This window comes from Anabrus simplex, chromosome 1 (genome assembly GCF_040414725.1).
Source record: "Anabrus simplex isolate iqAnaSimp1 chromosome 1, ASM4041472v1, whole genome shotgun sequence".
Lineage (NCBI taxonomy): Eukaryota > Metazoa > Arthropoda > Insecta > Orthoptera > Tettigoniidae > Anabrus > Anabrus simplex.
In genome coordinates, this window is record NC_090265.1 from 893,067,518 (window position 1) to 893,084,466 (window position 16,949).

At 39.4% G+C, this 16,949-nt stretch overlaps 1 protein-coding gene across 1 annotated transcript in view; it reads left to right on the forward strand.

Annotated features, from left to right (window-relative positions):
* Positions 1-16,949, forward strand: part of LOC136857712 (dihydrolipoyl dehydrogenase, mitochondrial) — a 132,937-nt gene that overhangs the window by 106,728 nt on the left and 9,260 nt on the right. Inside the window, exons 10-11 of the mRNA XM_067136584.2 lie at positions 7,752-7,889; positions 9,509-9,598. Of these exons, the coding sequence (XP_066992685.1) occupies positions 7,752-7,889; positions 9,509-9,598 (228 nt within the window). The remainder of the gene's footprint in view (positions 1-7,751; positions 7,890-9,508; positions 9,599-16,949) is intronic.

Genomic DNA, 16,949 nt, shown 5'->3' on the forward strand with positions numbered 1-16,949 from the left:
CACCAACATCATTTTCCTTCCTCCCCATTTGCTTGGCTGTTCACAACACCACCAGGATGATTTCCTTTTACATTGAGAAGATGTTCAAAATATTCCCTCCACCTCTCCAGTGATTCCCTGGGATCTATTATGAGTTCACCTGAATTAATCAAAACACTGTTCATTTCCTTTTTCCCTCCCCAAGATTCTTTATTACTGTCCAGAAAGGTTTCCCTGCTGCTTGACCTAGCCTTTCCAAGTTGTTACCAAAATCTTCCCAGGACTTCTTTTTGGATTCAACAACTATTTGTTTCGCTCTGTTTCTTTCATCTACGTACAACTCCCTGTCTGCCTCGGCCCTTGTTTGGAGCCATTTTTGATAAGCCTTCTTTTTGTGTTTACAAGCTGCTCGCACTTCATCATTCCACCAAGATGTTCGCCTTTTCCCATCACTACACACAGTTGTTCCTAGGCATTCCCTTGCTGTTTCTACTACAGCATCCCTGTATGCCACCCATTCACTTTCTATATCCTGAACCTGCTTACTGTCTACTGTTCGAAACTTCTCACTAATCATATGCATATACTTCCGTCTAATTTCCTCGTCCTGGAGATTTTCTACCCTTATTCGTTTGCAGACAGATTTCACTTTCTCTACCCTAGGCCTAGAGATACTTAGTTCACTACAGATCAGATAGTGGTCTGTATCATCGAAAAATTCGCGGAAAACTCGTACATTCCTAACAGATTTCCTGAATTCGAAGTCTGTCAAGATATAGTCTATTATGGATCTGGTACCCCTAGCCTCCCATGTGTAGTGGTGAATAGCCTTATGCTTGAAGAATGTATTCATAACAGCTAAACCCATACTAGCACAGAAGTCCAGCAAACGCTTCCCATTCCCATTAGCTTCTATATCTTCCCCACATTTACCAATCACCCTTTCGTATCCTTCAGTTCTATTCCCAACTCTCGCATTGAAATCGCCCATTAGCACTATTCTATCCTTGCTGTTGACCCTGACCACGATGTCACTCAATGCTTCATAAAACTTGTCAACTTCATCCTCATTCGCACCCTCACATGGTGAATACACGGACACTATTCTAGTCCTAATTCCTCCAACTGACAAATCTACCCACATCATTCGCTCATTTACGTGCCTAACAGAAACTATGTTGTGTGCAATGGTATTCCTGATAAAGAGCCCTACCCCAGACTCTGCCCTTCCCTTTCTAACACCCGTCAAGTACACTTTATAATCTCCTATATCTTCCTCGTTATCTCCCCTTACCCGAATATCACTTACTCCTAGCACATCCAGATGCATCCTCTTTGCTGACTCAGCCAGTTCTACTTTCTTTCTTCCATAAGCCCCATTAATATTGATAGCTCCCCATCGAATTCCATTTCGTTTGCCAAGTTGTTTCCAAGGAGTCCCTCGCCTGTCAAATGGGAGTGGGACTCCATTACTCCCATAGGTCCGAGGCTTGCTTAAAATGTTCTGAGCTCGGTAAATTCATAAAGCAGGATGCTGCCCTACTTGCACATAGTCCAAGTGAGGATCTCTCCTCTAACGGGTTATGGACCACCGGTGAACTGTATAGTCCTAGCCGCCTGAGCACAAGGAGGGCCAGGACTCAGAATATGTCCGAGATGCCCACTCCCATTCCATAGTAACTGGTATCCCGACTCTCAGGACCACTTACTAGGCCACTCAGCCGTTGCCCATGGTTCACGAACTAGGACGTGACTACAGTAACCCACAAACATGAACCATTCTTATTAAATTAGTATTCTTATTATTTGAGAAGGTCGGGCCTTTCGAGAGGGCAATTATTTAATAAATTTGAACTTCATTGGCGGTTTCCACTATGTGTCACATACATTTTACCTGGCATTCGTTATCTTCTCAAACATAGTTTAACAATTTTTTGCTGCCCTCTTGATTATTTAAGAATACGGCAAACACAGCTGAGCCAGCTTTAGACACTATCAGTGAGAATGAGACCGCTTTCGAGAGGGCAACTATTAAATAAATTTGAATTTCATTGGCGGTTTCCACTATGTGTCAGTTACATTTTACTTGGCACATGTTTTCTTCTCACATATAGTTTCTCAAGTTTTCGCTGCCCTCTTTAACTATTCGTGGTGGTGACTCAACGAAGACAGACTCTCATTTTAAATTTTAGCACAGTGAGTTTGTTCCTAGTTTTTTAATTGTAACACACTGCACGTTTTAGACTAAGAGGTCCACAACCTTGCCATAATCACTTATGGTCTTAATTCTGTCATGTCTCATTTGTTTTTATTCTTTTCTTCATTATGTTTTAACATATTTTTTAACATCAATTATGTAAAAACTTGAACCTTTTTCACTGAAGAAAACGTGTAGCCCTATGACTATTATTACTCCATCTAATGATCGAGATGTGTATGTACTGAATAGGAGGACATATTTAATTTCCTTTGTAAAGTAAAACAGCTATGTTTATCAAAAAAGTGACAAGGAACCTCACTATTGACTACACATTTATGGTACCTGGACACAGCCATATAGGGTAGATTCAGACCATTCTCTGATTGAGTAGTAGTAGTAGTAGTAGTAGTGTACCATCCCACATGACTGATACCAGGTGGTTCATTCAAGCAGTACAAGATTGACTGTTGTAGAAATGAAACAAGAGGATTTCCTGGAGTTTTCAGCACTTTTCAAAGGCCCACTTGTGTTCCAAAACATAGATGAAAAAAGATGCTTTCAGTTGGCAAAAGGCTAAATGGTTCCGTTGCGAACCTAATTTTGGAGAAGTGAAATTTCAAGATGACACTCAAAGAGGAAGAGCATTTTGAAGCACTATCTCTGAAAGGACACAGAACTAGGACGGGCGAGATTTGCTTGAAGCAGATCACAGATAAACCTGTTCCAATTAATGCAGGTAAGAAGAAATATCTCATTTCTCTGTTCCCTCTGATACCCACTGTGTTCCATCAGTTTTACCACAATCTGCCTATTTCCAGCAAGCAACAGGATACTGACCCTGACTTGGTAGAATTTTGTGATTCGAATGACATAGACCTACTAGCAGCAAATAATGATTAGGGTTGTTACTTGAGGGTGATGTTTGTATACACTGTTGGTGTTATTTTCATTGTTATAATTCATTGAACCATAATTAGTGAATAACAACTTCAGTCATTGTTAACTTATTTACAAAATCACTTAGGCCTAAGTCACCCTTTTTTTTTAAATTTAAATATTTAAATAAATTTGCTCTACCTGAAGAAAACTACCTTTTTCTTGTACATGCCTTATAGGCGTTAGAAAAATGTCTCTCCTGAAAAGTTGCATTATTTGACTCGTGCCTTTTCCCACCACCTAGAGAATTATGAGTTACCGTGTGAGGTTTTATGAGTAGAGACGAGAATTATAGGCACTATAAACAGTTAAAATAGGCAGGCATATAGGCACTTAAATTAGCCAAAATAGGCATTTAAATAGGCACTAATGTGTAAAATAGGCAACAAAATAGGCATAAAAATTACTTGTAATTTAATAACACACTCAATTACTATAAAAGGAATTTACAAGCAACGTTTCAATGTTTTCCTGTAACAATCTTGTTCTCCTCTCATGCATAATGTTTTTGTACTGAGAGAAAGATCTCTCAACATCACTTGGATCGGTCAAAACTTCAATGAAGTCACTTCATCTGGTTTTATTTCGCTGACAGCCGCTGTCTTCCCAAGGTCCGGTCAAAACTTCCCCTGACTTCTTCCACAATCCTAAATGACTCCACAGGGGCATGCCACTCTTCTCCAACTTGGTGATTGCTCCTGCCAGCTTGTTGAAATTTGAAGATGCTCCGGTTTATGCGGGGTCATATTAGCTCCCAACATTGTAGTGCATAGGTCTGAAGAAAATGGTTGTTGGTCGCTGCCCAAAGTGGACTGGTGGCTGCGTTGATACAGATTTCTGTACTCGTATCAGATGCATCGCTGTATTTCTAAGTTTGTCTATGTGGTATTTTTCTCACATTTGATCTGAAAAATAATAAAATTGACATAAATTACATTTTCTCTATATCTTAAATTTCTACAGTTGGGCTAATTGGCAGTAATGCTTAGTATAGATCATGCATTTGTTTCATAAAAAAAGACTATTAGAGATGATGTTTCTAGAAGTACAAAACTTTAAAGTAGGAACAAGGCAGTTAGTAATTTACATGGAAATATGTCCTCAAGGATTTTCAGTTATAATTTGGCAGTATCGTGTCGAGTTCGCCGGGTGAAAAATATAATAAAAAAACCGTGAAAAATACCGGAGTAGCGTAGAGGAGTGATCCGTTCTTTATGCTTGCCAAGGACCCACCAAGCTGGCCCTAACAGTATACTTACTTTCATAGAAGAATGAAAACGGAGGCACTATAAATCTCAGATTTGTGAACATTTTATTTGTTTCTATTCGCCAGCTTTCGTCAGTCGGGTCAGCTGTCATGAAGACCATTTTCTGTTGCCTGCAATGGATTCTGCATCATGTGTGTCCACAAGGCTGCCACTCTCGTTGAAGAAAATGGTAATTTGAAATTGTCGTGACATGCGCCCATAACCTTATTTTACTGGGCGAGTTGGCCGTGCAGTTAGGGGCGCGCAGCTGTGAGCTTGCATCCGGGAAATAGTGGGTTCGAATCCCATTGTCGGTAGCCCTGAAGATGGTTTTCCGTGGTGTTCCATTTTCACACCAGGCAAATCCTGGGGTTGTACCTTAATTTACACCATGGCTGCTTCCTTCCCACTGCTAGTCCTTTCCTCTCCCATTGTTGCCATAAGACCTGTCTGTGTCAGTGCAGCGTAAAGCCACCAGCAAAAAATATTATTTTGGTCACAGTTTACAGAGAGTCTATAGAGGGGATGAGCTTACGCCCCTCAGACTCTCTTTGCTTCCCCCCCCCGAGTACATAGGTTACTAACCGGACCTCACCAATCCAGACAAACGGTATTTTCATTGGCCTGGTCTTGTAAAAATAGTCTTGGCAAGCTTGTAAAACACGCTGGGCTACATTGGATCTGCAACCTGTGTTTCGCGAAGGCTTTTTTCTTTTTCTTTTTTTTCCCTTCTAGTTGCTCTACGTCACACCGACACAGATAGGTCTTATGGCGACGATGGGATAGGAAAGGCCTAGGAGTTGGAAGGAAGCAGCTGTGGCCTTAATTAAGGTACAGCCCCAGCATTTGCCTGGTGTGAAAATGGGAAACCACGGAAAACCATCTTCAGGGCTGCCGACAGTGGGATTCGAACCCACTATCTCCCGGATGCAAGTTCGCAGCCGCGTGCCCCTGACCGCACGGCCAACTCACCCAGATGGTAATTCTAAATTCTCATGGAGGGAATTAGATATTTTTCCACCAATAGAGCATATCAAAAATCAGATCAAAAATTGGATGTTGGCTTTTCAGGCGTTTGCTCTATTAACCAGCATTTCGTCTTAGGTCTGACACTAGACTCGTCAGAGTGGGATGTGTCAGACCCTACCCACTGATGCTGGGGTGTATGCAGGTGAACTTATCAGAAGCCTCTTATGTGGCACAGTCTGATAACTGCATACGGGAGATAAAACTCCACAATGGAATTAATGCCCGCCTAGCAATTCCAAATGGTAATTCTAAATTCCCATGGAGGGAATTAGATATTTTTCCACCAATAGAGCATATCAAAAATCAGATCAAAAATTAGATGTTGGCTTTTCAGGCGTTTGCTCTATTAACCAGCATTTCGTCTTAGGTCTGACACCCAGTTCGCGAAGGCTTAGTGGCAGTGTTCACGATTTTTTATAGGGAGTTTTAAAAGTTGCATTTTAGTTGTAAATCTGTATTTTCACAGGAAATGAATCGCAATTCAAAATACCAATTTCATTTTCATCCATTCTGTGACAGACTGTGACTCCTCATTCAGTAATTTAATGATTATTTACATTTTAGCAATACGAATTATTGAGAGTTCACGACTAATAATACAGCATTGGAACAAAACAACTTGCCACAATACATAAATTAATAGGCTTATATATGCTACAATTAAATGCGACCATAGTTCTCAATCGCGAAAAAGATAAAAGGAACAAACGAACTTACCTTCTTACAGCAAGCTTGACAGACTACCCTTCCATCCGTAGTGAAATTGGGATCTCCTATGATCCACTGCTTCAGTCAGTAGGACTTCGACGATTTTTCTTTGGGTATTGCCGCAAACACACTTCTTCTTCCATTTCACAATCAATCACAACATGTTCTGAACATAAAGCGTACGCATGCAACAGTTCGCATCAAAAGGGTGGTACAGGGCATTTGGGTTGTGCAACATAGTTCGGCGTTGACTGGTTCTCGCATATGTCTTAGGAGATTGGAGGGGTTGAAGGCTTCGAGGTCAAATTGTTCCTTGTTTTTCCTGATGGAAATTTCCCTAGAACTATTTCTGCTGATTTCTGAGAAATCCCATTTTTGTTCATGGGGTAAACCAATATTGAGAAAAGAGAAGATAATTCTGTCAAGCACACTAGCTACAATAATGCACTGGAAGAAAATTGGATTTTTTAAAATACAGTCAAAAGGTATCATATAGGCAGTTATACTCCAAATAGGCACAAACCCCTGAAATAGGCATTTATAGGCACAATAAAACCAACAAAATATAGCTAAAAGACCCTAAAACCGATTTATATCTCAAAAGCCTACGTTCCTGAGCACAGGAATAAAGTAGGAAAATAGGCAAATTCCCATCTCTATTTATGAGGTATCTATCATATAGGCTTAGGAAGGACATTAATCACTCAAATATTTCTGTTTATTCTTGTTTGTCCCACACATCCCTCATATTTTGCAGAATATTTCTTCCTCGCGTTACACAGCGATGCACCTACACATTCAATCGGTTTCCTCTTCTTAGGGTACCAATAGCGGTTTGCAAATTGCATGAACATTTTTCCAATGAAGGGCTAACAACTCGTATGTGACAGGTCCAATTTGAAATGAAAATCCACAGCCTGTTTCCAGTCATTTGACCAGGTCAGGAATGGAATGAATGAAGCCCCCTTCTAGCGGCGAGGATGGGAATTGTGCCGACTGCCAAAGCCTGTCACACTCCTTTGGGGCAATGATTAATGAATGACAGATGAAATGAAATGATGTTGGAGAGTGTTGCTGGAATGAAAGATGACAGGGAAAACTGGAGTACCCGGAGAAAAACCTGTCCCGCCTCTGCTTTGTCCAGTACAAATCTCACATGGAGTGACCGGGATTTGAACCATGGAACCCAGCGGTGAGAGGCCGGCTTGCCGCCGCCTGAGCCACGGAGGCTTTATTGGTCCAATTTGACTCGAGGGCAATTTTCACTATCGTACCTGGCTACAGCCTTTGTTCTAACCCATTCCTTAAGACATGTTGCATTTTAATGAATCTGGACTTTGTGACTGAAAAGTGTCTCTCCTGAAAAGTTGCACTTTTTGACTCATGCCTTTTATCACCACCCAGAGAATTATGAGTTACAATGTGAGAGTTTATGAGGTACCTATCATATAGGCTTAGGAAGGACATATCTGTTCATTCTTGTTTGTCCCACACATCCCTGATATTATGTAGAATATTTCTTCTTTGGGTTTCACAGTGATGCACCTGCACATTCAGTGATGGATTATATGATGGATGATAGGATATCTATTGTAAAATTTAAATACTTGGATTTGTGTTCTGATGGACTTAAATTGTGTGTTTCTTTGTAGGGTATTGAATATAAAGTTGGCAAATTCCCCTTCGCAGCCAACAGTCGAGCAAAAACGAACAACGAAACTGATGGTTTTGTGAAAGTTCTTGGAGATAAACTGACTGACAGAATACTTGGAGTACATATAATTGGACCGGTGAGTGTTATTTTATATCTCATGATTGGTTTTTAAATTACAATGTAAATTATTGTATACAGGAATAATCCCCATATTCCAATTTTAAGAAAGGAAATTTGGAGAAAGAAAATATTCTTTTATAGATTTGTTAAATATTTATATATTGTATAAACCATATATATTCAGCACAATAGGTAATAAAATTATGGAGCCACTTGTCATGTCATAATCTTCATTAATATAGTCCAAAATAAACTGGCATCAGGTCTACATTACGAATTTGAAGAGAAAACACGAATTTCTCTGGCTCAAATCAATAACAAATCTTAGCAAATGCACAACTTTTTCTTCATAATTGGCTGAGAGATGTTGCACAATCTAGTTTTCTTACAAAAACTGCAGTTATTTGGTTCTAAATCACAGGCGAGACTTCCACAACTAGCCTTACAACCCATAATTTTTAACTCTCTTGCTATTGCTTTCAACAGACACATTTAACTCGTGACCATACATCCAAACTCTCTCTTTTCAGTCACATGTTTATATATCTTGTTTTCTATTCCTGGAAACTTCTCTTTTTGTCTGCAGAATGCCCAGTGGTTACTGTCTGCTCAAGACAAACTTTATGTTTTCCTCCAATTATGTATCACAACTCTTGTGCACATTGTACTTTCTTCCTGTAGTACGATTATTGGTTTGCTCTGCCTATTCAATAATGTGGAGATTTTCTTTACCCATGAATGACCTATAACGAGAAGTCTTTCCACGTACTTGGCATTTTACTGGCTTATCTCAATTTTAATAGGTCCCATTTGTTTCTGCTATGAACTGAGAATTCCACCAATTAATATCACCAAGCGCAGTGTCTACGTTCTTCTCAACAAAAATTCAAAAACTTCACATTCTGCACAACTCCAACAATCAACCATGCAGCCCAATCAACACGGCTAGGTTACTTAATACACCAAGTGCCAAATTCTCCGCTTAAGCTGATACAGTGTATAGTCGACTCTTCTCCTAGAGAGTTTCAACTACACATTTTGTTACTCAGACATTGTACATACTTGTATATTTTTATATGTGTCATTTTACATTGTGTTCATTCTTGGTACCATATCACTCAGTCCACAACCGTTATATATTACCAGGACCTACTGAATTCCATGAGTCTATAATCATAGTAAAAATTGTTAACCTACAACACAGAGCACCCCATTTGTACTTTTATTCCAGACTTTTTAGCATGTTTAGAGTACTTTTATTACTCGCCTACGTCACACGTAATATTTAATTTTCATTTGCAACATTTTGAGCGCCATAGCGCTTGCCTAATTCAACTACACTTCATATTGTAAATTATATATTCACAAGATTCTTACTGCTTAGAAACATGTTTTAGGATTTCGCCAAATATTGTGTATGTTTAATATGGCTGATGATGACCCCGAGTAGGGTTGAAACTAGTCCCATGTAATGTAAATAACATTTGTAAATACAACTTACTATTGAATAGGTGGAAAACTCTCCTGTGCATTATTTATATGTTATAGGAAACAAAAATGTCTGAATTATTTGCATTTATATTATATATATATGGTATTTGACTATCCATCCATGTATATTTATCTGCTTTTTAGGGAGCCGGAGAGTTGATAAATGAAGCAGTTCTTGCTATGGAATATGGAGCTGCTTGTGAAGATGTGGCCAGGTCTTGTCATGCTCATCCTGTAAGTTAATTTTCTTATTGTCTTTGGCTTGGAATTGGAAAATTAGTAGTTTTTCATAGGCTTTGCATGGTGATGGTAATTATAACCCAGTGTGACCCTCTTCTTTTGATTATGATGGTGGTAACTACTTCCTAGTTAAGAAAACTTTGCTCAAATGACTACATACTGATTTAGTGTTAATGATCATATTATGAATACCCTATGTTAACTTAGATAAACATCAGTTTTATTTAATGAGTAGCAAAATCCAAGTCTGACAGAACTTTTCAGGTGTTGTATCAATATAAACAGTTATTCAAGACCAGGTTTTCATCTCTTTAGACAAATGCTGGGGCTGTACCGTAATCAAGGCCACAATCGATTCCTTCTCACTCCTAGCTCTTTCCTGTCCCATCGTCGCCATAAGACCCATTTACATCGATGAAACATAAAGCAAATTGAAAAAAAAGAAACAGGTTTATCACTGGATTTGAGATGTTAAACTTTTCAGGCTGGTTCTCCAGATAGTTTTTTACCTTAATACTGATAAAGAATGGAGAAGAGCAAGTAGAAACAAACCATCCAGTATTATGATAGTACAGAGGAGCAATGATCCACAAAACGAACGGCTTTCTCTTATTGTCGGCAATTCGAGTTTTTGGTAGTATTGCGAGAAGATTCAGTAGGCTTGTCGCCTGCCAGGGATACATGACAGAACCTTAGGAATCACGAGGATAGAAAAGACCCATCAGTAGGCTGTGAAGAATAAAGCAAAACAAAATCTAGTTATGCAGAAGAATGCCCATTGGCAATTGACCAGAATAAGAACTCGCCTCAAACAGAGATAGACACGGGATTTTGGTGTCCCCGTGAGATCAACTGTCTGAATGAGTGAGGTGTAAATTGAGAAAAAGATCAGTTTTTAAAGATCTGCAGATTTCCACCGTTATGAATTCTTGCTATAACGGACTTCTGCTGTATATATAAATGATATGAGTAAGGAAGTGGAATCAGAGATAGGGCTTTTTGCAGATGATGTTATTCTGTATAGAGTGGTAAGTGGATTGCAGGATTGTGAGCAGAATGACCTCGATAATGTTGTGACATGGACGGCGAGGAGTGGTATTATGATAAACGGGATTAAAAGTCAGGTTGTGAGTTTTACAAATAGGAAAAGTCCTCTCACTTTTAATTACTGTGTTGATGGAGCGAAATTTCTTTACGGGGATCACTGTAAGTACCTACACGTTAATATAAGGAAAGATCTTCATTGGGGTAATCATGTAAATGGGATTGTAAATAAAGGGTACAGATCTCTGCACATGGTTATGAAGCGTGTTTCGGGGTTGTAGTAAAGATGTAAAGGACAGGGCATGTAAGAGTTCTGGTAAGACCTCCAAATAGAGTATGGTTCCAGTGTTTGGGACCCTCACCAGGATTACTTGATTCAAGAACTGGAAAAAATAAAAATAAAAAGCAGCTCAATTTGTTCTGGGTGATTTCGGACAAAAGAGTAGCGTAATAGACAAGAAAAAAAATAATAAATAAAAAATAATAAAAAGAGTAGCGTTACAAAAATGCTGCAAAGTTTGGGCTGGGAAGACTTGGGAGAAAGAATACAAGCTGCTCGACTAAATGATATGTCAAAAACATATCAGATGTAAGGCTTTTCTGAGCTGTCAGTGGAGAGATGTCGTGGAATGACATTAGTAGACGAATAAGTTTGAGTGGTGTCTTTAACAGTAGGAAAGATCACAATATGAAGATAAAGTTAGAATTCAATAGGACAAATTAGGGCAAATATTCATTTGTAAAGAGGGGAGTGGGATTGGAATAACTTACCAAGGGAGATGTTCAATAAATTTCTAACTTCTTTGCAATCATAGAACGGATTGTCGTTATATCTGATTTTTGTAAAAGTCAGGAAAACCTCCATACACATTAAAATCAGTATGAAATGGCAATCAGTTTATTCAAAACTTGCGTTTTCGCGCATAATATCCACACTACGGCTTACTTGTTTGTTTTTTTCAAAATCCGATACTATGTGAAAATGTGTGTTTAATTTCATTCTGAAAAAATATATTACCGTATTTCTCCAAATCCAAGACGACCCCCACTTTTCCTTCAAAAAATTTTAATCAGGCTTAAAAAGTGCTTTGTAAAATCATATGAATGTCTTTCTTAAACAATTCCATACGCATTTTTAGATTATTTGTAGACGCTGAACATTGGCTTTAGTTATGCCGTATTTTTTGCAGCTGTACAATTAGCTTTATTTCAACGGGTTTAATAACCATTAACTTAAAATTTGCATCATAATATCGAAGGGAACTCGTTGAAAATTTGCCGTCAGTACACATTCCACGCGTCTCTACAATGCGACGATCCATCAGGAAAATGTTCTTGCTTACTATAAAACTGTTAATTTCACTCAGCATCAGATATAACTGGCTGCCGCTACAGGCATGTCTTGCTTGCCGGATTTGGCCAACTTCAGCAGCTAGCAATGTATAGACGTTAATCACGGACTTTGAAAGTCAACGAACGAGTTTATTGCGTCGCGGTGTAGCAGTTCTGCCCTTGCATTTTTTTGCACATACCTCACAATTTCATCTTTGACTTCTTTAAAGCATCCTTGTTGCGAGCCTCTGAATGCATTTTTTGTGCAGTATGCATTTTTGAGCTATCTTTGTCTTGACGGTAACGCCGAATATTGGCTTTCGGTAGGCCTATGCCGTATTTTCTTGCGGCTGCACAATTATTATACATTTCCGAGTGTTTAATAGCCATTCACTTAAAATAGGCATCATAACATCAACGAGAACCCGTTGAAAATTTGCCGGCAATACCTGTTCCATGTATCTTTACAATACGACGATCCATCACGAAAATATTCCTGCTGTCTATAAAACTAAATTTTACTAAGCGTCAGGTACAGCAGACGCGTTATAACTCTGCTACTGAGTAGCCGTGGCCTTTCTAAGAATTTGAAGGCTCGCATGTTTTGATGCCATTCTGCAGATTTGAGAAACGTTTTTGTAGAGGATCCAGGGACGTTACACATAGGCACTGTATTATCGGCACACTTTTTCTGGATAGATTTACACCCTATTGCTGAATCGGTCGACCTCGGCAATCTTCGAGATTCGTACTGGCAACTTTTGAAACACAAACTATAAATCGCTTATGCATCACTGTGCGACATCTGGCGTACATTTTACGTACTAGTACTGTTGTTTACACAGCAAAGCCGAACTATAGAATTCATGCTAGTAACAAGATTCGCATCGAGAAATGTTATATAATGTTATATAATGTTATATAATGTTATATAATGTGTGTGTGACATAGTTGTTGGCTTAAGATAATAACGGTTTAAAAACTTCATATCAATCGATCATATTCTCGATTCAATTCAGATTTCATTTTCAGTACTACTAGAACCGGGAGAGCTCCCTCCTTACTCCTCAACCCCGTATACAGATCTATCCAGAAAAAGTGTGCCGATAATACAACAGGTCGCCGCGGCTAGCGATGTATGATAAAGAGGCGGTCGGTTATTGTCAACGAGTTTTGTGTGCGTGCGCGGGGGGGTGAAAAGAAACAGCATGGTTACTGTGGTAGTTGCCAGTGGTGTTCATTTCTGTCAGGCCGCGACTGCAAAACGATCCTTGATTTTTTCACATGAGATTCTGAGAAAAATACGTCTTCTTGGATTCGGAGAAATGCGGTATCACTTCAGAGGCTTCTGTAGCAAACATTTCAGTTTTCTTCTTCAAACAGCGCCACCTAAAGGCGGGTACTCACTAGGAGACTACAGCATGCAACACAACGGTTGCTGCAAACTTGTATAATGTGTACGTTCGTCAAACCTCAATGCGAACATCAGTAGTTCTGCAGCGTTCGTTGTGACACATGCAACAATGTCGTCCAGTATACTCGTCATAAGTGCTGTGTATTCTGCTGCATTACCTAATCGAGGACTATAAACATCCCTCGTTGGTGGCAAGGTGACTTTTACAAAGATAAAGCTAATTCCAATTTGTTTCTGGATTTGAAATCACAAGAAATAAGTGGATATTTTAAGAATTTCACTCGTATACCACCGACCGATTTCGAGTATTTATTAAATTTGGTTGAACCAAAAATAAAAACAAGGGACACAAAATTTAGAAGAGCTACATCTGTTCAAGATAAATTGGCACTTACTTTGAGATTTTTAGCCACCAGTGGCAGCTTCACCAACTTGCAGTATCTCTTCAGAATATCCAAGCAAGTCATGAGTTTTTTTGCTTTACGTCACACCGACACAGATAGGTTTTATGGAGATGGAGGATAGGAAAGGGCTAGGAGTTGAAAGGAAGCAGCCGTGGCCTTAATTAAGGTATAGCCCCAGCATTTGCCTGGTGTGAAAATGGGAAACCACGGAAAACCATCTTCAGGGCTGCCGACAGTGGGGTTCAAACCGACTGTCTCCCGGATGCAAGAACGGCTAGCTCGCCCAGTAGTCATAAGTAAATTTGTATCACAAATGTGTCAAGCAATCTTCAGCGAATTAAAAGATCACATAGAGATAAGGTTCTTTTAATTTTATTTCATTTAATTTTAAATTTTTTTTGTATGAGACGTCATTGATATTGAAATCTTTTGGCACTTCACTGAAGGGTCCCATTATAATGTAAAATTGCGATATAATTCTATTAAATTTAGACAGGATTCCTCAGTCCACTCCATGACCTCTACCCGTCCTGACTACGAAATGTGCCTGGAACACGTCAACTAACACACTTCGCGCCGCTTTGTGTTCGCCGGAATACCAACAACCGGATGGATCACAGCGCGTCTTACTGCGAACGGTTGGAGCAACGAAGCTCAAGGCGTACTCATTAGAAAAATATGGTTGCAGCAACCGTTGCGTTGCATGTTGCAGCCTCCTAGTGAGTACCCGCCTTAACCTAGCCGTATATGTATCATGAAAACCTATTTGAAATGCATGTAAAGAAATGATAACCTCCTCGCTAAAAATTGACATGGGAATAGCTTTCCGAAATTTAACTAGACGCGAGAAGATATAAACTATCCTCTGAAATCATTAATGTACCCTGCCATATCTTGAGGGGTATCACATTCTTAATTAATTTCAGTATACAGTATACCATTAAAATTAAGAGATCGCTTACTTCAGCCTTTATTTTTAACGAGTTAACAACTGCTATCGGACACGTTATTTACGCATTCATTACGAAAACATGGTCTCCTCTCTCATTTTCCTTGCGGAAGAGCAGTCGACAGGTATTAATAATCGACTCCGACATTGCCTTCCAATGTTGATGATTGAGCTCGCTAATGGGCATAGCGAGAAAGCGATACCGAAGATGATTGATCGCATGCAGTATAATGACTGGGTGCATAAATATCGGCAACAGAAAAAATCAAGCGTGCATAATCGCCAAATCTGTCACGCTGTCAGCTGTGTTACTGTGTAAACATGTCTTCACGCCGGCTCAATTATAGTGATATTTTGGATATTTTATCAGGAGAAGCGGGTTCAGAGATGGTTGAAAGTGATGACGACCCTGCTTACGAACCGTTTAACGTATCAAGCGATAGTTCAGGTAAGATTTTTATTTATTACGTCACTTTGAAACTTATGTGTTTAGCTGTATTATTTTACTCTGAATACAAACGATAGAAACACTTCGGCTACAGAAATTTGGGTTTACTTTTTTCGTTTAGATGAAGAGACGCAGGCTAATGATTCACCTGTGCCGGGAACATCTGCTAGATCATCTGAACCTGATGATGAATGGTCAGAAACAGATGACCAACCTCAGCTACCTGTCTTCCAGTCGGCATCTGGTTCTACTCAGTTTTGCGCGGGGAGTGACGAAATGGATTGTTTCAGTAATTTTTTTAGTGACGATGTGATCAAAAATATAAAAACGGAAACTAACAGATATGCAGGTAGGACAGTTGTGGCAATAAAACGTCAGGGCAAACTGAAGGAAAATTCCATGTGGCACCGGTGGTCTGCAGTAAAACTTCACAAAATTTATTGTTTTTTTGCAACAATTTTGCATATGTGTGTGGTGAATCTACCCAAACTTAGTGATTATTGGTCTACTGATCCCTTTTATCAGACAGGATTTGCCAGTCGATTGTTGAGTCGTGATAGATTTGCTGGAATTTTATTTATGTTCCACCTAAATGACAATGCCACCTTCATCAAGAAGGGGGAACCTAATCATGACCCACTACATAAACTCGGCCTTTCTTTGATTTTTTTTTTTGTGCACAAATGCATTGCCAGTTTTCAGCCGTATGAGAACCTACCAATAGATGAGGCTATATGTCCCTTCCGTGGTGGAGTAGGGTTTAGGGTTTATACGAAGAATAAGCCCAATATGTACGGTATGAAAATGTATGTACTTTGCGATGCAGCAACAGGCTACGTACTGAATTGTGAAGTATATACGGGATCCACAGGGAACGTTGACAACAGCATTCAGGCTCTTGTAGATAGATTATGCTCACAGTTTTTCAGTAAGGGCCACTGTATTTATATGGACAGGTACTATACTAGCCCCTCCCTACTGAATATGCTGTGGCAAAAGAAAACACTGGCTGTTGGAACTGTCATGAAAAACAGGAAGGGTTTACCACCAACGTTCAAGACAAAGAAATTGAAGAAGGATGAGATGATATTTTTGAGGAAAGGGCACCTTCTTGGTGTGAAGTGGAAGAGCAAGCGGGATGTTTTATGCCTTTCAACAAAACATAAGGCTTCCACTACACTTGTTTCTGGTAGATTGAAGGGTGGTGTCGTACAGAAACTAAAGTCTGACGTCATCGATTACAGTATAAATAAAACTAGTGTTGATAGAGCAGATCACCTGAACAGTTATTACCCATTTGCATGGAAGACAATGAAATGGTGGAAAAAGCTCTTCTTCCATTTGTTCTTATGTCTGTTGTGAATGGTTTCATTCTATATAAAGAGATCTCAAAATCAAAGATATCTCTTGTGGACTACATGAGAGTGATCAGTTCGCAGTTAGCAGCTAGAGGAGGAGGAGACATCTCAAGGCTGGAACCTACTCCCTCCCCCAGTGTTGACAGAACTTTTGCTCGCCATTTTCCAGAAAAGGTTCCTCCAGCGAACAAGAAAGTGAATGCTACTTGTTATTGCAAGGTATGCTCAGACAGGGGCAAGAAGGAAAGTGGTAAGCGCCTCAGAAAAGAGAGTAGCTGGTGGTGCAAGGAGTGCAAAGTAGGACTGTGTATAGTCCAGTGTTTTCAGGACTACCATATGAAAACAAACTATTCCTAAATAAGTAAATATTTTATTCCACTGCATTTGTGTTTATTT